This window comes from Pithys albifrons, chromosome 22 (assembly GCF_047495875.1).
Source record: "Pithys albifrons albifrons isolate INPA30051 chromosome 22, PitAlb_v1, whole genome shotgun sequence".
Lineage (NCBI taxonomy): Eukaryota > Metazoa > Chordata > Aves > Passeriformes > Thamnophilidae > Pithys > Pithys albifrons.
In genome coordinates, this window is record NC_092479.1 from 6,807,252 (window position 1) to 6,829,828 (window position 22,577).

The 22,577-nt window shown below is 52.7% G+C and overlaps 1 protein-coding gene across 1 annotated transcript; it reads left to right on the forward strand.

Moving 5' to 3' along the window:
• Positions 1 to 978: 978 nt before the first annotated feature.
• TNFRSF4 (TNF receptor superfamily member 4) lies at positions 979 to 10,920 on the forward strand. The gene is made up of 7 exons (XM_071575789.1): positions 979 to 1,124; positions 2,705 to 2,827; positions 3,656 to 3,754; positions 5,293 to 5,359; positions 5,853 to 6,082; positions 7,094 to 7,219; positions 10,077 to 10,920. Exons 1-7 carry the CDS (start codon positions 989 to 991, stop codon positions 10,145 to 10,147), a joined length of 852 nt encoding a protein of 283 aa, XP_071431890.1. The 5' UTR covers positions 979 to 988; the 3' UTR covers positions 10,148 to 10,920.
• The last annotated feature ends 11,657 nt before the right edge of the window (positions 10,921 to 22,577 follow it).

Here is a 22,577-nt window from a genome sequence, read left to right on the forward strand (position 1 = left end):
AAAACTAAACTTGCTAATTCCTGCTGTTTGTGTTGGGAGAGGGCTCAGCTTCCATGTTCACCCTCCCCATCCCTGCTTTTCCTGGCATTCCCAGCCTGAGCTTTGCTGCTCCTGGAGGGGAATGGACCTGCCTGGGGGGGAATGGACCTGCCTGGAGGGGAAAGGAGCTGCCTGGGGAGGAAAGGACCTGCCTGGAGGGGAAAGGACCTGCCTGGAGGGGAAAGGACCTGCCTGGGGGGGAATGGACCTGCCTGGGGGGGAATGGACCTGCCTGGGGGAGAATGGACCTGCCTGGGGGGAATGGACCTGCCTGGAGGGGAATGGACCTGCCTGGAGGGGAATGGACCTGCCTGGAGGGGAATGGACCTGCCTGGAGGGGAATGGACCTGCCTGGAGGGGAATGGACCTGCCTGGGGGTGAAAGGACCTGCCTGGAGGGGAAATGACTTGCCTGGGGGGAAAGGACCTGCCTGGGGGGGAATGGACCTGCCTGGAGGGGAATGGACTTGCCTGGAGGGGAAAGGACCTGCCTGGGGGGGAATGGACCTGCCTGGGGGCGAATGGACCTGCCTGGAGGGGAATGGACCTGCGTGGGGGGAATGGACCTGCCTGGAGGGGAATGGACCTGCCTGGAGGGGAATGGACCTGCCTGGGGGTAAAAGGACCTGCCTGGAGGGGAAATGACCTGCCTGGGGGGGAAAGGACCTGCCTGGAGGGGAAAGGACCTGCCTTCGGGGGGAAAGGACCTGCCTGGAGGGGAATGGACCTGCCTGGAGGGCCCTGCCAAGAGCAGAACCCTTCTGAGAATGCAGTTCAGCATCTTGCCTTGCTGCCCGTGGATGTTTCAGAGCACAGGGCTGGGGAGGAGTGGGAAGAAGGAAGGGGGGGTGGAGCTGGGAATTTCCCAGGGCCCCACACACCCATTTCTGCTGCTCCCCAGGGCTGTGCAATCACTTCTCCCAGAGCACAGAACGTGTGCCTGGCCAGGGATGGCACTTGGGGGGTTGAATTTCTCTGCTTTTCTCTCCCTGCTGCTGCTGGTTGCTGTGCCCCCTTCCCTGGCACTGCAGTGCAAGGAGCACCAATACCCTTTCCATGACAAATGCTGCAGTGACTGTGCCCCAGGTAAGTCCCTGCCACTGGAATTCTGCTTGTTCCGTGTAAAATCTGTTTATTTGCAACCCTGGGGTGGCACAAAACAGCTTTGAGGAATGTTTAAACACGGGAAAAATAACATGGAGAAAAAGCATCTGGTGATGAGGAGCTTTGACAGATTTTTTTTTTCTAGAAAACAAAATTTAAGAATCTTTTTATTCTTTGCCTTCTTTTCTGTCTCTCTAATGTGTCAATCAAGGGCATTTTCATTTTGGGAGTGTTACCTGAATAAAAAGGTGGAAGTATTTATGTCACTGCCCTTCACCACAGAAAGAACCTCAGAAGTTCTGCATGATAAAGGAAGTGAATTAATTCTGTTGCTAAAGACGTTTTTTAAGCCTTCCTTTGTAGCAGGTTTAGAGGACTTTGTATTAACTCCCATCACTGGGCTTTTCCTGAGGGAAAAATCAATATCCCTGGTTATGGAGATCAGCAAAGTGTGACAAGACTTGGTGGGGTTTCTTTGAAGGAAAAACAGGATTCACAGATGAAGTTTAGCAAAGTTTGACTTGACAGGGATTGTAATTATTTCTTCTTTTTCTGTTGTAGAAATAAAGTTTTTCTACAATCCCCAACTCTCCAGGAGGGATTTGAGCCTTTTGTCAGGAAAATCCAGCTCGGTTTTCCCTCCTTATTTTTTATCTTCATAATTAAGTCTATCCCCGAAATGGTGTGAACTGATGCAGGAGTTTTATCCTCAGAGATGCTAATTGGAATAATTATGGAATTATGGAATAATTAAATGAATATTAAATTATGGAATAATTTAATCTAAGACTTGGGGCAGTTTGTTGCATTATTCTCAGAACTACTTAAACCTGAGTGTTTCTGAGCTCAGTTTAAAGCCAGGCATGTTTGGGGACAGAGGCAGATAACTCTTTTATCTCTCAAGGTCTGTTCCCCCTTCAACTGACAGAGCTCTTATCGTGTTTTTGGTTGTCAGAAGATCTGCTGCTGTTGGGGAAATGTTTTTATCACAGTCCCCTCCTGATGGTGCAGATACCAAAAATGGCATTTTTTACACGTATTATGATCACAAGAAACCATTTTTTTGCCTCTCAGCCCTCGACAGAACACAGAACTAGGGTGAGCAAGAGGCTTGGGGCTCCTTGTCGACCTGCAGGAGGGAAAACAGAACCACAGTGAGGAGGAACAACCATTTTTTCCCCCTGTCTGGGATGTCTTTGGGCTGGATTGAATCATTTAAGCCCTAAGGGAAGGCAGGTGCTGTTGCAATGCTAAAACCTGCTTTTTTTTTCTTGCCACTGGCTGCAAACTGAGGTATCCAAACCACATGGAAAGCTGGTCTGGAGAAGTTGGGATCTGCTGGGAGCATCACCTGGGGCTTTGCCTCCCCCAGGCCCTTCGGATCCCGTTCCAGCAGCTCCTGGAATGCCAGTCCTGCCACGGGGCAGAGTTTTTAGGGTGTCCAAACCAGCTGAGTGTGCGAGCTGGGAGTGGAACTGGCACACTCTGGGCACTCTTTGCTCCTGCTGGGCAGGCTGCAGGAGGTTTTGTGGTGCCCCCAGCCTGCTGTGGGTGTTTTGCAGGGCAGAGGATGCGGCACCGCTGCACGGCCACGGCAGACACCGAGTGCAGCCCCTGCCAGGACGAGTATTTCAGCAGTCAGCACCACCACAGCTTCTGCAACAGCTGCACAGTCTGCAACACCAGTAAGGCACCTGCCCAGGGGGCATTTCCTTCCCCTCAGTTGGGCAGGAGCTGCTTTCTCCGCTCTGTGTGCTCCTCCATCCCAATATCTGAGCCCTCCTGTTTGGTGCTCCTGGGGCTGCCTGAAAACTTCTCTCTTCAGGGTTGGTACAAACCCTGAGATCAGCTCAGTTGGTTAAAATTTGGTTGTAATAACACCAAGGTCGTGGGTTGAATCCCCTGTGTGGGCCATTGACTTAAGAGTTGGATTCATGATCCTTGTGGGTCCTTCCAGCTCAGAATAGTCTGGGATTCAGTGAAAAGTCCAACCCTTAATCCAACCCCTTTGGTAACCAGATCATGGCATTAAGTGCCATATCCAGTCTCATCTTAAACACCTCCAGGGTCAGAGAATCCACCCCCTCCCTGGGCAGGACATTCCAGTGCCTGAGCACTCCTTGTGCTGCAGAGCTGCTGGTTGGCTGAGCAGCCACACAGGGGGCTCCCTCCTCATTGGAATGATCCCTGGGATCCTGGGGGAAGCTGCAGCCTTGCCATGGGTACAGGTGGGTGTAGAATCACAGAATCATAGAATCAGTTGGGTTGGAAGAGACCTCTGAGATTGGTTACAACGTGGTTGCAATAACACCAAGGTCATGGGTTCAATCCCCTGTGTGGGCCACTGACTTGAGTTGGACTCATGATCCTTGTGGGTCCTTCCAGCTCAGAATAGTCTGTGATTCTGTGAAACTGTTTTCTCTGCAGGTGCTTCTACCCACAGTGGGGAAGTAGTTCTTGTCCTTATCTGAATGTATTTCTTGTCTCTCCCTCCCCCTTCAATCTGTTCTCAGAGAGGGGCAGTGTGGAGGTGAAGAAGTGTGAGAAGACCTCGGACAGGGTGTGTGTGTGCCGGGCAGGGTTCATGCCAGCTGGGCTGCCCCTGGGCAGTGGTAAGTCAGGGCTGTGCCAGGCTCTCCCAGCTGCTGCCTCCATGCCAGGGAAGGGGGTTATTTCCAGTGGAAAACTGTTGTCATTTACCTCTTGGAGAGCAGGAGAATTGTGCAAACTGTTGCTCTGTGGTTCCTGTTGGAAATGGGAACCTTCTCCTTGGTAATATCCAACTGTTGCTCTGTGGTTCCTGTTGGAAATGGGAACCTTCTCCTTGGTAATATCCAACTGTTGCTCTGTGGTTCCTGTCAGGAATGGGAACCTTCTCCTTGGTAATATCCAACTGTTGCTCTGTGGTTCCTGTCAGGAATGGGAACCTTCTCCTTGGTAATATCCAACTGTTGCTCTGTGTTTCTTTGTCAGAAATGAGAACCTTTTCCTTGGTAATATCCAACTGTTGCTCTGTGGTTCCTGTTGGAAATGGGAACCTTCTCCTTGGTAATATCCAGCTGTTGCTCTGTGGTTCCTGTCAGGAATGGGAACCTTCTCCTTGGTAATATCCAACTGTTGCTCTGTGTTTCTTTGTCAGAAATGGGAACCTTTTCCATGTTAATATCCAACTGTTTCTCTCTGTTTTCTGTTGGGAATGGGAACCTTCTCCCCATTAATATCCAGCTGTTGCTCTCTGGTTTCTGTCAGGAATGGAAATTTTTTTCCTTGGTAATATCCAACTGTTGCTTTGTGATTCCTTGTCAGAAATGGGAACGTTTTCCTTGGTAATATCCAACTATTGCTCTGTATTTCCTTCTCAGACATGGGAACCTTCTCCATGTTAATGTCCAACTCTTGCTCTCTGGTTCCTTGTCAGAAATGTAAACCTTTTCCTTGGTAATATCCAACAGTTGCTCTGTGGTTCCTGTCAGGAACGGGAACCTTCTCCCCATTAATATCCAACAGTTGCTCTGTGGTTCCTGTCAGGAACGGGAACCTTCTCCCCATTAATATCCAACTGTTGTCCTGTGGTTCCTGTCAGGAATGGGAACCTTCTCCCCATTAATATCCTACTGCTGCCCTGTGGTTCCCTGTCAGAAATGGAAACTTTTTCCTTGGTAATATCCAACTCTTGCTCTGTGGTTCCTTCTCAGAAATGGAAACTTTTTCCTTGGTAATATCCAACTCTTGCTCTGTGGTTCCTTCTCAGAAATGGGAACCTTCTCCCTGGTAATATCCAACTCTTGCCCTTTGGTTTCTGTCAGAAGTGGGAACCTTCTCCCTGGTAATATCCAACCGTTGTCCTGTGGTTCCTTGTCAGAAATGGGAACCTTCTCCCTGGTAATATCCAACTCTTGCCCTCTGGTTTCTGTCAGAAATGGGAACCCTCTCCCTGGTAACACCCAGGAGGAGCCAGCAGGTGAAGCAGAAAGTCCTGCCCAGCTGCTGATTAGAATGAGCACTGGGTGTGTTGTGTTACTCCTGCCCCAGTGTCTCTGCTCTTCAGAGGCTTTTGTTGGGTCTGTTCTACAAGCCAGACTGTTCTGTGTGTCTGTCCCCCAGTGTGTGCTCACTGACCTCAAATCCTGCTTTATTCCCTTTTTTCCAGTCTGCTCCCCATGTCCTGAAGGAACTTTCTCCACGGGAAGGAATGAGAAGTGTCAGCCTTGGACCAAGTAGGTGTCAGTGCCCCAGAGATGTTCAGAGCAACATTCTGGCTGTCCATCTCTACCAGCTGATGCCCAAATCATGCTGGGCAGAGTAAACCTCCTTGGGTGCAGTGAAACCATCTCCCTGTGGCCCTCAGGAGCCTTGAGCAGCCTGATCTGAAGCATCTGCCTTTGGCTCTTTCTCTCTTCACCTCCAACAAGAGAATTCTCAGCCTTTTTTTCAAGCTCTGCTGCTTTGTTTCTGTAGCAAAGGTTCCCCTGCAGAGGCAGCAGAGCTTTGGGGCTGGTCCTTGCACACAGGCTGAGAAAAACACAATAGAATTGGGTTTTCCAGTGATAACTTGGATTGGGTTGGGTCTCCAAATATCTGGGGATTTCAGGAAAGGCAAATCCTGAGTCTGTGCTGATAAAACTGGTGATGTTCATTCCTGGTTCTGGGGCTATCCCTGAGGAAGTCACTGCATGGAGTGCTTGAAAACCCTCCTGAATTTGTTCCCAGCTGCAGCAGCCTCGGGAGGACCACGCTGAGAGCAGGCACAGAAGCCCAGGATGCCCTTTGCAGCAGCCCTGGCACCCCCCCAGAGGGGCCTGGCACTGCCAGCCCTGCCCTGAGCCCCCTCAGCACCACCCCCAGGGACAACAGCTCCACTGCCACGGTGGCCCCATCCAGGCCTGGGGAGGGTCCTGCCATCTGCCTGGGTCCCACCAGCCCCTCGGACGCCAACTGGGGTAAGGAGGGCACTGCCCAGCCGGGCTTGGCAGGGCTGGCCAGGAGCTTTCACCTCCAACTGGGGGCCTGGGAGGTGGAATCCCAGTGGATTCCTGGGAGGTGGAATCCCACTGGGTTTCCTGGGAGCTGGAATCCCACTGGGTCTCCTGGGAGCTGAGATTCCAGTGGATTCCTGGGAGCTGAAATCCCACTGAGTTCCTGGGAGCTGGAATCCCACCGGGTCTCCTGGGAGCTGGAATCCCACCGGGTCTCCTGGGAGCTGAAATCCCACTGGATTCCTGGGAGCTGAAATCTCACTGGGTCTCCTGGGAGGTGAAATCCCACTGGATTTCCTGGGAGCTGAAATCCCACCGGGTCTCCTGGGAGCTGAAATCCCACTGGATTTCCTGGGACCTGAGATTCCAGTGGATTTCCTGGGAGCTGAAATCCCTCTGGATTCCTGGGAGCTGAAATCCCACTGGATTCCTGGGAGCTGAAATCCCACTGGATTTCCTGGGAGCTGAAATCCCTCTGGATTCCTGGGAGCTGAAATCCCGCTGGATTTCTTGGGAGGTGAAATCCCTCTGGGTTCCCGGGAAGTGAAATCCCTCTGGGTTTCCTGGGAGCTGAAATCTCACTGGGTTTTTGGGAGCTGAAATCCCACTGGATTCCTGGGAGCTGAAATCCCACTGGATTCCTGGGAGCTGAAATCCCACTGGATTCCTGAGAAGTGAAATCCCTCTGGATTCCTGAGAAGTGAAATCCCTCTGGATTCCTGGGAGCTGAAATCCCACTGGATTCCTGGGAGCTGAAATCCCACTGGATTCCTGGGAGCTGGAATCCCTCAACTCCTGGGAGCTGGAATCCCATTCTCTCTCAAAACCACACCTGTATTTTCCACATCCTTCCAGTCAATCCCAGATTTCCAGGCTTTGTGGCTCAGGACTGACCCCTTCTTTCACAGCAGGAAAGCTCCAGCTCCAGCCATGACTGTGTATTTTTCCTTCTGCCTTTATTCTGGATTTTTCCAGGCTCTCTCTCACTCCTCCTTTTCTGTCTGGTGTTGCTGATGGTGAGTGGCACGTCCATCCTCCTGCTGATCATCCAAGCAGCCAAAAAAGACACCCAGAGGAGACCCTGTGGGAGCAACAATCACAGTGAGTTTCTTTTCATGGGGGGAAATAGATGGGGGGAAAAAGAATCATCAGGGCCCCCTGCTGGAGAATTGCTAATTAATCCTAATTAACTACCTGGCTGGGGAGAAGAGTGTCCCCTGTGTGGTCCTGGTGGTTGGAGGGCACCGTTTGCTGCCTTTGGAGCTCAGATTCCCCAGGAGGGGCCTCTCTGAGTTTTAGAATCATAGAATCATAGAATCATAGAATCATAGAATCGATTGGGTTGGAAAAGACCTCCAAGATCATCGAGTCCAACCCTTGGTCCAACTCTAGTTCATTTACCAGATCATGGCACTCAGTGCCACGTCCAATCTGTGTTTAAAAATCTCCAGGGATGGTGAATCCACCCCCTCTCTGGGCAGCCCATTCCAATCCCTGATTACTCTCTCTGTAAAAAATTTTTTTCTGATCTCCAACTTCAATTTCCCCTGGCAGAGCTTGAGCCCATCGTGCCCCCTTGTCCTATTGCTGAGTGCCTGGGAGAAGAGACCAACCCCCACCTGGCCAGAACTTCCCTTCAGGCAGTTCCAGACAGTGCTGAGGTCACCTCTGAGCCTCCTCTTCTCCAGGCTGAACACCCCCAGCTCCCTCAGCCTCTCCCCACAGCACTTGTGCTCCAGTCCCTTCTCCAGCCTTGTTGCTCTTCTCAGTTGGGTTGGAAGAGACCTCTGAGATCATCAAATCCAACCCTTGATCCAACCCCACTGTGATCACCAGCCCAGGGCACTCTGTGCCCTGGGCTGGTGATCACAGTGGGGTTGGATCAAGACATGTTGGATTCTCTGTCCCTGAAGGTGTTTCAGAGGACACTCAGTGCCACATCCAGTCCCTTCTCCAGCCTCGTTGCTCTTCTCTGGCCCCGCTCCAACCCCTCAATCTCTTTCCTGAACTGAGGGACCCAGAACTGAACACAACACTCAAGGTGTGGCCTCCCCAAGGCAGAGTCCAGGGGAAGGGTCACTGCCCTGGCCCTGCTGGCCACGCTGGTTTGGATCCAGGCCAGGATCCCATTGGCCTTCTTGGCCACCTGGGCACACTGTTGGCTCCTGTTGAGCTTCCTGTCAATCAGTACTCCAAGGTCCCTCTGCCTGGCTGCTCTCCAGCCACTCTGTGCCCAGCCTGGAGCACTGGCCTTTTGCCCTCCCCGAATCCCTGCCCAAGTTGTGTAATCCAGGCAGGGAATTCCGTTTGGTGCAAACAGGACCAGAATTGGCTTTAAGGAGTTTAGTGTGAGTTTGGTTCTCCCTTGGAGAAGTGAAATGTCTTAAGTGTCTCCTGCAAACACAGGGAAGGTCTGACTGAGAAGAGCTGGGTTTGGTATTCAGCAAGAATTTGGTATTCAGAATGAGGAATTTTGTATTTAGAATGAGGAATTTTATATTCAGAATGAGGAATTTGATATTCAGCATGAATTTTATATTTAGAATGATGAATTTTATATTTAGAATGAGGAATTTGATATTCAGAATGATGAATTTTATATTCAGAATGAGGAATTTTATATTCAGAGTGAGGAATTTTATATTCAGAGTGAGGAATTTTATATTCAGTGAGGAATTTTTTATTCAGAATGATGAATTTGATATTCAGCATGAGGGATTTTATATTTAGAATGAGGAATTTTATATTTAGAATGAGGAATTTTATATTTAGAATGAGGAATTTTATATTCAGAGTGAGGAATTTTATATTCAGAGTGAGGAATTTTATATTCAGTGAGGAATTTTTTATTCAGAATGATGAATTTGATATTCAGCATGAGGAATTTTATATTTAGAATGAGGAATTTTATATTTAGAATGAGGAATTTTATATTCAGAATGAGGAATTTTATATTCAGAATGATTAATTTTATTTTCAGCATGAATTTGATATTCAGCATGACGAATTTTATATTCAGAATGAGGAATTTTATATTTAGAATGAGGAATTTTATATTCAGAGTGAGGAATTTGATATTCAGAATGATGAATTTTATTTTCAGCATGAATTTTATATTCAGAATGAGGAATTTGATATTCACAATGATGAATTTTATATTCAGAATGAGGAATTTGAGATTCAGAATGAGGAATTTTATATTTAGAATGAGGAATTTTATATTCACAATGATGAATTTTATATTCAGAATGAATTTAATGTTCAGAATGGTGAATTTTATATTCAGAATGATGAATTTTATATTTAGAATGAGGAATTTTATATTCAGAATGATGAATTTGATATTCAGAGTGAGGAATTTTATATTCAGAATGAGGAATTTTATATTTAGAATGAGGAATTTTATATTCACAATGATGAATTTTATATTCAGAATGAATTTAATGTTCAGAATGGTGAATTTTATATTTAGAATGAGGAATTTTATATTCAGAATGAAGAATTTGATATTCAGAGTGAGGAATTTTATATTCAGAATGAGGAATTTTATATTTAGAATGAGGAATTTTATATTCACAATGATGAATTTTATATTCAGAATGAATTTAATGTTCAGAATGGTGAATTTTATATTTAGAATGAGGAATTTTATATTCAGAATGAAGAATTTGATATTCAGAGTGAGGAATTTTATATTCAGAATGATGAATTCGATATTCAGAATGAATGTTATATTCAGACTGATGAATTTTCTGTTCAGCCCAGATCTGCCCCGTGTTCCATGGCCAGGGGGATCCTCTGCCCCCTACACTTGGGGTTTCCCAGCTGGAAAGACAAACACCATCCCAAATGTCCCTCATTTTCTGACCATCCCCAAACCCAGCAACGTCCCTGCCTTCCCTTTTCCTGCCCCTTCCCCTCTCCAGGACTGATTTCCCCATTCCCTGCTGCCTTCCAGAGGACAGGAGCTGTCGAATCCCCATCCAGGAGGAGCAGATCGACTCCAATTCCAGCCTCATCAAGAACTGACTCCCCAGGAGCTGCTGAGTCCTGCATTTCTGAGCCAGAGGGTTGGCCCGAGGGCTGGGCCTGTCCTGGGGCTCTCAGTGCTGTGTGGAACTGATTTGGTGCCCCTTGGGTGCCCCTTGGGTGCCCCTTGGGTGCCCTGTGGCATCAGGAGCTGTTCCACCAGCTCTTCCTGGTGGGACTGGGGGGCTCTGAGGCAGATCCCGAGCTGAGATCTCCTCTCTGCATTCCCAGACACTGAGGTTTGGATGGGACAGTGTTTAGGGAGCTGATCATTGCAAACCCCAGGATGGTTTAGAAAAGATTAACTCCATGAATGCTCCCTGGGAAGGGGCAAGAGCTGAATTATTAACCCAGTGCTGAATGTCTGGGCAAAGACTCTGCTGCCTGAACTCTGCTCTGCCCTAAACTCTGCCCCTGGATGATCCCTTTGTGCACCCTGGCAGTGGATCCCACATCCAGAACTGAGCAGTGTCCTTGATCCCTGCAATTAAAAATTCCCATACACTGCACAAAGTGAATTTTCCTCCTCTGATGCTTTCCCCCAGCTCAGGCAGCCTGGAAAGCATTCCAGTTTTACAGAGCAAGTTCCAAACCTGGAGTGTCTGGGAGGAACCTGAAGTGTTGCTGTGAGGAACTCTGGGTGTGTTTTAGATGCCTGAGTGTCAAAGACTCAAGAGGAAGGAAACTTTAAAATGATCTCCTTTAGGAATTGTTTGCACTTCAGTAGGGAACTCATCAGAAATGGTGCTTTGGACCCACGGTACCAAAACATGCAGCAGAAAATGTATTCAAGGATACAGGTGGGGTCTGAACCCATGTTTTGAAACATGTGTCTCCTTATATGTTATACATATGGTGGATTTGGGGGGATTTCCTGGTTCCAGGGCCATATACAATGTATAGAAACGTTTGTATCGTATACAAAGTGTGAGAGTGACCTGTGGAAATAAACTGTGGTCTCAGCTCTGCACCTCTGTGGGGTTGGGGGCACCTGCAGGAGGTGGGGACACTGGGAAGGGACACCAGAGCTGCTGCAGCTTCCTCAGGAAGGGCAGGACCCAGGAGTGGCTGGAGCTGTGCCAGGGAGGGGGCAGGTGGGCATCAGGGAAAGGGTGGTGGGCACTGACCAGGCTCCCCAGGGCAGTGGCACAGCCCCAAGGCTGCCAGAGCTCCAGGAGGGTTTGGGTGATCCTCTGGGGCACAGGGTGGCATTGTTGGGGTGTCTGCAGGGCCTGGGCTTGGACTCTGATCCTTGTGGGTCCTTTCCAGCTCAGGATTCAACGATCACCAAAGGATCAGTCCTGTGGCTTGGAGTTCCCCCTGCCCTGCCCTTGGCTTCCTGTGTGACCTGAGAACAACCTGAGCAGTGTTTCCTCTGCAAGCCTGGCCTGGCAGCAGCTCTGACCACAGGGGTGATGGCACGGGCAGGGTGATGGCACGGGCAGGGTGATGGCACGGGCAGGGTGATGGCACGGGCAGGGTGTTGGCATGGGCAGGGTGTTGGCATAGCCAAGGTGATGGCATGGTAAGGGAGATGACATGGCCAAGGTGATGGCACGGGCAGGGTGATGTCATGGGCAGGGAGATGGCATGGGCAGGGAGATGGCATGTCCAGGGTGATGGCAGGGGCAGGGTGATGGCATGGGCAAGGTGTTGGCATGGTAAGGGTGATGGCATGTCCAGGGTGATGGCATGTCCAGGGTGATGGCAGGGGCAGGGTGATGGCATGGCCAAGGTGATGGCATGGTAAGGGTGATGGCATGGCCAAGGTGATGGCATGGTAAGGGTGATGGCATGATCAGGGTGTTGGCATGGGCAGGGTGATGAGGCTCAGCCCCTCCAGAAGAGCCCTGGAGGTGTCTGTGCTGTGGCCTGGCAGGACCCTGGAGGGCAGAGGACCCTGGAGGGCAGAGGACCCTGGAGGGCAGAGGGCCAGGGGGTTCCAGGGAACCCCCAGCACGTTCTGGGAAGATGAGCAGCAGCCCGTGGGCAGCCCCCACATTTCCACGGAAGTGAGCAGGGTGCTGATAACTGTGAGCCACCCACTGTGGGCTGTGGGGAGAGCAGCTCACAGGAACACATGAGCTGTGCTGCCTGGCACAAGTGCTGCTGTGCCAGCCTGGCCCCTCTGCCCCCTGGGCTCAGCAGCTGCTTCCAGGAATCCCCCTCATTTCCTGGCCCAGCTGCCCTAGGCCAGAGTGTTCCTGTGCCTTCCTGCAGCCTCCCCACCCTGAGCTTTCCAGAAAAAACAGGGCAGGGCTTCCCTCTGCCTGGAGAAGGAGCAGATACTGGCCCTGCTGGGGGAGCTGAGGACAAGTGCATTTGCTCATCAGTGTTGGGAAAACTGGACAGACAATTCCTCCTCTAGAGTTGGATCCCAGCCCTGTGCTCTGGGTGATCCCATCCCATCCCTGTGCTCTGGGTGATCCCATCCCATCCCTGTGCTCTGGGTGATCCCATCCCATCCCTGTGCTCTGGGTGATCCCATCCCATCCCTGTGCTCTGGGTGATCCCATCCCATCCCTGTGCTCTGGGTGATCCCATTCCATCCCTGTGCTCTGGGTGATCCCATCCCATCCCTGTGCTGGGTGACCCCATCCCTGTGCTGGGTGACCCCATCCCTGAGCTCTGGGTGACCCCATCCCTGAGCTCTGAGTGATCCCATCCCATCCCTGTGCTCTGAGTGATCCCATCCCATCCCTGTGCTGGGTGATCCCATCCCATCCCTGTGCTCTGGGTGATCCCATCCCATCCCATCCCTGTGCTGGATGACCCCATCCCATCCCTGTGCTCTGGGTGATCCCATCCCATCCCATCCCTGTGCTGGGTGATCCCATCCCATCCCTGTGCTCTGGGTGATCCCATCCCATCCCATCCCTGTGCTGGATGACCCCATCCCATCCCTGTGCTCTGGGTGATCCCATCCCATCCCATCCCTGTGCTCTGGGTGATCCCATCCCATCCCATCCCATCCCTGTGCTCTGGGTGATCCCATCCCATTCCATCCCTGTGCTCTGGGTGATCCCATCCCATTCCATCCCTGTGCTCTGGGTGATCCTATCCCTGTTCTCTGGGTGATCCCATCCCTGTGCTCTGGGTGTGATCCCATCCCCATCCCCATCCCCATCCCCATCCCATCCTCATCCCATCCCCATCCCCATCCCATCCCATCCCATCCCATCCCATCCCATCCCTGTGCTGGGTGATCCCATCCCATCCCATCCCATCCCTGTGCTCTGGGTGTGATCCCATCCCCATCCCCATCCCCATCCCCATCCCATCCCATCCCCATCCCCATCCCCATCCCCATCCCTGTGCTGGGTGATCCCATCCCCATCCCATCCCCATCCCCATCCCCATCCCATCCCATCCCATCCCTGTGCTGGGTGATCCCATCCCATCCCATCCCTGTGCTCTGGGTGTGATCCCATCCCCATCCCCATCCCCATCCCCATCCCCATCCCCATCCCCATCCCCATCCCCATCCCCATCCCCATCCCCATCCCCATCCCCATCCCCATCCCCATCCCATCCCATCCCATCCCATCCCATCCCTGTGCTGGGTGATCCCATCCCTGTGCTGGGTGATCCCATCCCTGTGCTGGGTGATCCCATCCCCATCCCCATCCCATCCCCATCCCATCCCATCCCATCCCATCCCATCCCATCCCATCCCATCCCATCCCATCCCTGTGCTGGGTGATCCCATCCCTGTGCTGGGTGATCCCATCCCATCCCATCCCTGTGCTCTGGGTGTGATCCCATCCCCATCCCCATCCCATGCCATCCCTGTGCTCTGGTGATCCCATCCCTGTGCTGGGTGATCCCATCCCTGTGCTGGGTGATCCCATCCCATCCCATCCCTGTGCTGGGTGATCCCATCCCTGTGCTGGGTGATCCCATCCCTGTGCTGGGTGATCCTATCAAATATTTGACAGGATTGGAGGCCTTTTTTGGCTCCCTGCCCATGGCAGGGGTTGGAACCAGCTGATCTTTCAGGTCCTTCCAACCCAACCCAGTCTGTGATTCGTGTTTGGATTTTTTGAGGCTTTGGGTGTTCGTTGGTGATAAAACTCCCCCAGATATTTCCCTGGCCAGAAAGGAACAGCAGTTTATTTTTTTTTTAACTGCCATAATCACTTTGCTGTGCCAAACTCAGCTTGGAGTTTTTCATGGTTGATTTGAGTTCCTTCCAGCTGCTCCAGGCAGGAATTCCAGCCCCTTCCATCATTTGGGAGGAGCTGCAGAGCTTGGATTGCTCCCAAAAATCAGGAGGAAACCCCAACAAACCCCCAAATCCTTTTGCCTTTCTATCCACAGGATTTTTTTCTCTCTCTGTTGGGAGTTGTATCAAGAACTTTCATTTAAAATGAAGGGAATTTTTCTTTCCCCATTGCTGTGCTGTGTTCAGTAGTGGAGAAGAATTGAGGCAAGACCAGACAACATTTGAAAGCCACAATGGAAAAAATGATAAATGAGCTGTTTTTTGCCATTCTTGAACCCTCCCTCAGACTTGGCAGTTACAGACGTATTTCATGTTACAAGCACTTATTATATTTTTTTAAAAATACCTCAAACCTCCCCCCCATCTGTAACTTTATGCTTTTTATGTTCACTTCCTCCTTTGTCTTTTTTAGGTTTTTTTTTCCCCTGCGAATCTCTGACGAGTTTCTGTTGCTGTGGCTACACCAGATCCTTTATCTCCTGCTTTTTCTCTTCACATCCTCCTCTGCCTCCGAGGAGCCCCCGAGTGACTCAGGTTTGCCACGAGACACTCCAGAAATGTCACCCAAGGCCACTGTGCCACATGGGCAAGAAACACAAACCCTGCCTTTGTCTGCTTGGCTTTGCCTCTCTGGGTATCACCTTTGTCACCACCTTGGGGTTGGCACCTCTTTTTGGACTCCAGAGAGGTGGATCTTTGTTCAGCAGGTCCTTGGGAAGGATCCAGGGGGGTCTTACAAAGCCCTGAAGGTTTGGGGTGAGGGTTTAACTCCTTTTGGGAGCCCCTGGGTGGCACCACGATGGTTGTGCCACGTTGTGTGGCTGTTGTGCCCCCCCCCAGCCTCACCTGGGCACTGATTCTCCCTGTGGGACAAAGAGGGCAGGAATTGGGCACTGCAGGACCTCAGGACTGGGAGCCCCAGGGGTCCTGTCACTGCAAATCCACTTCTAGGAAAAAAAGAAAATTAAGAAAGGAAGGAACACAACAATTTTATCTTCTAGTTTCAGACAGCAGATAAATGATTTGGCCTTAATCTTTGATCACCCAGTTTTTTGGGCTGCCCTGGGTGAGCTGTCCCTGCCCAGGCTGTCCTGGGGAGCTGCTGGCCCCGTGCCACCCTCACTGATGGGCACTGCCCATCCCTCCAGGCTTCCTGCAGCCCAGCAGAGCTGCTGCTCTGCCACAGGGGCACAGAATTTATCCCTTGAGGTTGGAAAAGACCCCCAAGGTTCTTCATTCCATCCTGTGCCCGATGCCCACCTTGTCCCCCAACACTCAGTGCCATGGCCAGTCCTTCCTTGGGTACCTCCAGGGGTGGGGACTCCAAACCTCCCTGGGCAGCCCCTTCCAAGGCCTGACCATCCTTCATGAGGAGATTCCTCCTGATGTCCAACCTGAACCTTTCCTGGTGCAGCTTGAGAACGTTCCCTCTCCTCATGTCCCTGTTCCCTGGAGCAGAGCCCGACCCCCACCTGGATCCATCAGGGATTGCAGGGAGCCAGAAGGTCCTCCAGAGCCTCCTCTTCTCCAATTGACCCCCTCCCCAGCAGAGCCAGAAGGTCCTTTCTGAGCCTCCTCTTCTCCAGTTGACACCCCCAGCAGAGCCAGAAGGTCCCTCCTGAGCCTCCTCCAGTTGACACCCCCCCAACAGAGCCAGAAGGTCCCTCCTGAGCCTCCTATTCTCCAGTTGACCCCCCCAGCAGAGCCAGAAGGTCCCTCCTGAGCCTCCTCCAGTTGACACCCCCCCAACAGAGCCAGAAGGTCCCTCCTCAGCCTCCTCTTCTCCAGTTGACACCCCCAGCAGAGCCAGAAGGTCCCTCCTCAGCCTCCTCTTCTCCAGTTGACCCCCCCAGTAGAGCCAGAAGGTCCCTCCTGAGCCTCCTCTTCTCCAGTTGACCCCCCCAGTAGAGCCAGAAGGTCCCTTCTGAGCCTCCTATTCTCCAGTTGACCCCTCCAACAGAGCCAGAAGGTCCCCCCTGAGCCTCCTCCAGTTGACCCCCCCAGTAGAGCCAGAAGGTCCGTCCTCAGCCTCCTATTCTCCAGTTGACACCCCCAACAGAGCCAGAAGGTCCCTCCTCAGCCTCCTCTTCTCCAGTTGACCCCTCCAACAGAGCCAAAGGTCCCCCCTGAGCCTCCTCCAGTTGACCCCCCCAGTAGAGCCAGAAGGTCTCTCCTGAGCCCCCTCAGCTCCCTCAGCTGCTCCTCACATGACTCACTCCCTTGACCTTTCACTAGTTGCGTTTCTCCAAGTTCTCTCCATGACAAATCTCTCCATCTCACATGAGGAACATCTCCTGGTGCTGCCCCAGCAAAGGGCTCTCCACTCCCACACTGACACACCAGTTTCCCATGAGCCCAAACCAGGATGTGAGTCCTGCAGGTCCTCCTGGAGTTCTCTCCAGAGGGATGAAAATAACTCATGAGTTGGAGCTCACAAGGCAATTTGGGCCTAAGAAACCTCATTAGTCATTGAGAAATTAGGCAGATTTCATGTGAACAGCCTCTTCCAGGAGAACTGGAGGGTTTCTTTGGTCACCCATTATGGGGAATCAGCAAAAACTCAGTGTCAGGAAACCAAATATTCTCTCTGATGACAAAGGTCTCTCCCTGCTGACGTGCAGTCCAGGCAGTGCCAGTAAAGCTGCTGGACCCACAAGAACCAGTTTGGGGTTCTGAAGTGGTTGTGCTCTTTAATTTTGGTTCTCTTTTGGTTTTTTTCCAGCAGATTAATCACTGGGACAGGTCAGCCCAAGTTGTGGTTCCAGTGGCCAAAAGGGAACTTGGTGTGTTTTAAACATGTTTAGCTCATGGCTGGATGTCCTTAAGGTGGGAAGAAGAACTCACAGCCATTTCACAGAACCTCAGAAAAGCCCTCCAAGATTATTGATTCCAACCTTTGACCCATCCCCACCTTGTCCACCAGCACTGAGTGTCATGTTCAGTCCTTCTTTGGGCACCTCCAGGGGTGGGACTCCAAACCTCCTTGGGCAGCCCCTTCCAAGGCCTGACCACCCTTTCCATGAGGAAATTCCTCCTGATGTCCAACCTGCCCCTCCCCTGGCCCAGCCTGAGGCCATTTCCCCTTGTCCTGTCCCTTATTCCCATGGAGAAGACTTGACCCCACCTGGCTCCACTCTCCTTTCAGGTTCTGCAAACCCCCTTTGCAATGGATTCCTGGGTGAGAAGATTTCTGGGTGGCTCCAGTGCCCTGAAGACAGAGGTCCAAGTGCCACATGGGGGCTTTTATTCTTCTCAGATCTCCTCCCTGAGCACTCCTTGCAGTGCTACCTGTGCAGGTGAGGAGGGACAAGGGCTCAGGGCACCTGGGACATCCTTCTCTCTGTCCCACCACAACGTGCCTTCATGTTTCAGCCTCAGGTTGCCCTGAGCCAGGTGTGGGATGAGCAGGGAAAGGTCCAAGGGATGTTGGAAGGGGTTCCTTCCCCAGAGTAGGAACTGGCCACTCCATTTGGGTTCAAATGTCACCTTCCAGCACACCCAGGTGAGGGTGGCTGCAGAAAACCCCAAAGATTTTAGGGCCAGATAGTCAGGTTGCCTCTCAAAGGTCACTGCTGACTCGAGACAATTTTTCTTGCCTTCAACAAGTGTGGTGTGACTGGAAATGTTCCATCCTCTGACAGGCTCTGGGCACCACTGAGCCCTCGAACGAGAATGAAAACACGCAGAGAGCGACTTGGAAAAACAAAAAAACCCCAACAGTCAAAAAAGAGAAATAAATAATGATCAGTTCTGACTCTGACAAACAACAGGTGCCCCAAGGGCAGCCAGGAGGGGAGTCCCTTGGGTGCCACCTGCCCGTGGGGGCCCTCAGGGGTCCCCTCTCTGTCACTGTGTGTGACAGGGAGGGGAGTCCCTTGGGTGCCACCTGCCCGTGGGGGCCCTCAGGGGTCCCCTCTCTGTCACTGTGTGTGACAGGGAGGGGAGTCCCTTGGGTGCCACCTGCCCGTGGGGGCCCTCAGGGGTCCCCTCTCTGTCACTGTGTGTGACAGGGAGGGGAGTCCCTTGGGTGCCACCTGCCCGTGGGGGCCCTCAGGGGTCCCCTCTCTGTCACTGTGTGTGACAGGGAGGGGAGTCCCTTGGGTGCCACCTGCCCGTGGGGGCCCTCAGGGGTCCCCTCTCTGTCACTGTGTGTGACAGGGAGGGGAGTCCCTTGGGTGCCACCTGCCCGTGGGGGCCCTCAGGGGTCCCCTCTCTGTCACTGTGTGTGACAGGGAGGGGAGTCCCTTGGGTGCCACCTGCCCGTGGGGGCCCTCAGGGGTCCCCTCTCTGTCACTGTGTGTGACAGGGAGGGGAGTCCCTTGGGTGCCACCTGCCCGTGGGGGCCCTCAGGGGTCCCCTCTCTGTCACTGTGTGTGACAGGGAGGGGAGTCCCTTGGGTGCCACCTGCCCGTGGGGGCCCTCAGGGGTCCCCTCTCTGTCACTGTGTGTGACACTGAGCCCCAAAGGCTCATTGATGTTCCTGTTGGGTGTTCAGTTGGTTGTTGTTGACCCCTGGAACCACCACCCTGTCCTTGGCTCTTCTGCTGAGGGACTTGGGATTGTTCAGCCTGGAGAGGAGAAGCTTTGGGTGGCCTCATTGTGGCCTTCCAGGACCTGAAAGAGCCCCCAGGAAAGATGGAGAGAGACTATTTATAAGGGCCTGGAGTGACAGGGGAACAGAGAATGGGTTCAAAGTGACAGAGAGGAGGTTTAGGTTGGATATGGGGAAGGAATTCTTGGCTGGGAGGGTGGACAGGCCCTGGCACAGGTTGGGCAGAGAAGCTGTGGCTGCTCCATCCCTGGGAGTGTCTAAGGACAGGTTGGACAGGACTTGGGGCAACTTGGGACAGTGGGAGGTGTCCCTGCCCATGGCAGGGGTGGCACTGGGTGGGCTTTAAGCTCCTTCAAACCCAACCCATTCCATGGTTCCAAGTTGTACTGACAGATGAGGAATGTAAAGCATCAGGAGCAAAGATGTGGAGAAACTTCATCTTCTGCTCCTCAAACTTTCCGGTTAATTCTGAAACCCTCCGTGCCAAGGAAGTCTCAGCTGCTCCTGGGGTTGATCCCAGGGAGTGCTCCTGGGCACCATGGGCTCTGCTCAGGGCACCAGCACTGCCCTGGCACTTGCTTTGGAAGAGGAATCCCCATCTGGGGACTGGCCCAGGATCTGGGGTGCCCACATGGGCAGCGCCCGCAGTGTGCCCACGTTCCCAGTGCCAGGGGATGGAACAGGCTGTGCCCAGTGAGCAGCACAGCTGTGTGGGAAGAGCAGGGGATCTCCTGGATGGCAGAAGCACCAAGTGGGAGGCTTTTGGTTTCTGAAACACAAGAGTTCAGGGCGTTGTGTGGGGAAATGTGACAGCAGAGCCTCGTGTGCCCTGCCCGCTCCCCACGGCCTTGGATGGCACCCTTGGAGGGAAAGGGTTCACTTGGTACCTCAAAGAGCTCAGGCAGCTTTGCAGCAGCACTTTTACATCTGGAAGGGTCTGTTGCACACCAGGTCTGTCTGTCTGTCTGTCTGTCTGTCTGTCTGTCTGTCTGTCTGTCTGTCTGCAGCTCATGGCTCAGCCCTGAACAGGGCAAAGATGAAGTGAAGGGTGTTGGAGGTCCATGAGTGAACCTTCAGGAGGAAAGTGTAGAACACGCTGAAGGAAGAGCAGGAGGACCTTGTGGGAAGTCAATTCAGGCTTCATTGGATGTCTGGTAAAGTTGGGAGTCAGCAGGACAAGTGTCAGAAGCTGCAGATTTGGCATTTTCTAGGGGTGCTTCTCTCTGGGCCTTGAATCCATTAAGAGTTGCTTCTGCAGCAGAATCATCTGCTCATTCATCACAACTCATCTGCTCATTCATCAGAAATTCATCTAATCATTCATCAGAATTCATCAGAATTCATCACAATTCATCTGATCATTCATCACAATTCATCTGCTCACTTGGGAACGGGGTTGGATCTTGAAGAAACTTCACTGCACCCACGTAAGAGCAACCACAAACTCCAGGATTAGGAGCAAACCTGGGGATGGAGAAGGGCAGGGGGGAAACAAACAGCACCTTTCCAGCAGAGGTGGAAGTTTGTGCCTGTGTTTGTGTAAGACAACACTTTTGGGAAGTGAAACCCAACAGCAGGTGATGACCACAGGGCTGACCACTGTGCCCTTCGCTCCCCAAATCCCAGGGATGATCCCACTGTGCCCTTTGCTCCCCACATCCCAGGGCTGATCACTGTGCCCTTTTCTCCCCACATCCCAGGGGTGATCCCACTGTGCCCTTTGCTCCCCAAATTCCAGGGGTGATCCCACTGTGCCCTTTGCTCTCCAAATCCCAGGGGTGATCCCACTGTGCCCTTTGCTCCCCAAATCCATGGGGTGATCCCACTGTGCCCTTTTCTCCCCACATCCCAGGGGTGATCCCACTGTGCCCTTTGCTCCTCAAATCCCAGGGGTGATCCCACTGTGCCCTTTGCTCTCCAAATCCCAGGGGTGATCCCACTGTGCCCTTTGCTCTCCAAATCCCAGGGGTGATCCCACTGTGCCCTTTGCTCCCCAAATCCCAGGGATGTTCCCACTGTGCCCTTTGCTCTCCAAATCCCAGGGATGATCCCACTGTGCCCTTTGCTCCCCACATCCCAGGGATGATCCCACTGTGCCCTTTGCTCCCCAAATCCCAGGGGTGATCCCACTGTGCCCTTTGCTCCCCAAATCCCAGGGGTGATCCCACTGTGCCCTTTGCTCCCCAAATCCCAGGGATGATCCCACTGTGCCCTTTGCTCCTCAAATCCCAGGGGTGATCCCACTGTGCCCTTTGCTCCCCAAATCCCAGGGATGATCCCACTGTGCCCTTTGCTCCCCAAATCCCAGGGGTGATCCCACTGTGCCCTTTTCTCCCCAAATCCCAGGGATGATCCCACTGTGCCCTTTGCTCCCCACATCCCAGGGGTGATCCCACTGTGCCCTTTTCTCCCCAAATCCATGGGGTGATCCCACTGTGCCCTTTGCTCCCCAAATCCCAGGGATGATCCCACTGTGCCCTTTGCTCCCCAAATCCCAGGGGTGATAACTGGGCTCTGGAGAGTCCATTGGAGCTCCTTCCAGGCTGGGGCCCAGGGCTGATCCTGCAGGATTTGTCCTTTTGGTCTCATGGTGTCCATATGGAGTCACATCAGCTCTGGAAAATCATTGGAGTCTCCAGAGTGAAGAGCAACAAACAGAGCCAGAAACTCTGAGTGGATGGGGGAATGTCCCACTCTCTGCCATCTGATGGTTAAACCCTGGAGGGTTTCTGAGTGCATTAAAAAATGCCTACAGTTGTTAGAAACTCAGAGTTGAACCTTATTCTGCTGGAGAGTCCAGAGGTGGCACCAGGATGGTCAGAGCTGTGCCCAGCCCTGGGGTGCCAGCACAGGAGGGATGTGGAGCTGCTGGAGAGCCCAGAGGAGGCACCAGGATGGTCAGAGCTGTGCCCAGCCCTGGGGTGCCAGCACAGGAGGGATGTGGAGCTGCTGGAGAGTCCAGAGGAGGCACCAGGATGGTCAGAGCTGTGCCCAGCCCTGGGGTGCCAGCACAGGAGGGATGTGGAGCTGCTGGAGAGCCCAGAGCAGGCACCAGGATGGTCAGAGCTGTGCCCAGCCCTGGGGTGCCAGCACAGGAGGGATGTGGAGCTGCTGGAGAGTCCAGAGGAGGCACCAGGATGGTCAGAGCTGTGCCCAGCCCTGGGGTGCCAGCACAGGAGGGATGTGGAGCTGCTGGAGAGCCCAGAGCAGGCACCAGGATGGTCAGAGCTGTGCCCAGCCCTGGGGTGCCAGCACAGGAGGGATGTGGAGCTGCTGGAGAGTCCAGAGGAGGCACCAGGATGGTCAGAGCTGTGCTGGGAGGAAAGGCTGAAGGACCTGGGGTTGTTCAGCCTGGAGAGGAGAAGCTTTGGGGTGACCTCACTGTGGCCTTCCAGACCTGAAGGGACCAACAGGAAAGATGGAGAGAGACTATTTATAAGGGCCTGGAATGACAGGACAAGGGGGGATGGATTCAAACTGACAGAGAGGAGGTTTAGACGGGATATTGGGAAGAAATTCTTGGCTGGGAGGATGGGGAGGCTCTGACATGGGTTGCCCCATCCCTGGAAGTGTCCAAGGCCAGGCTGGACAGGACTTGGTGCAACCTGAGCTGGTGGAAGGTGTTCCTGCCCCACTGGATGACTTTTAAGGTC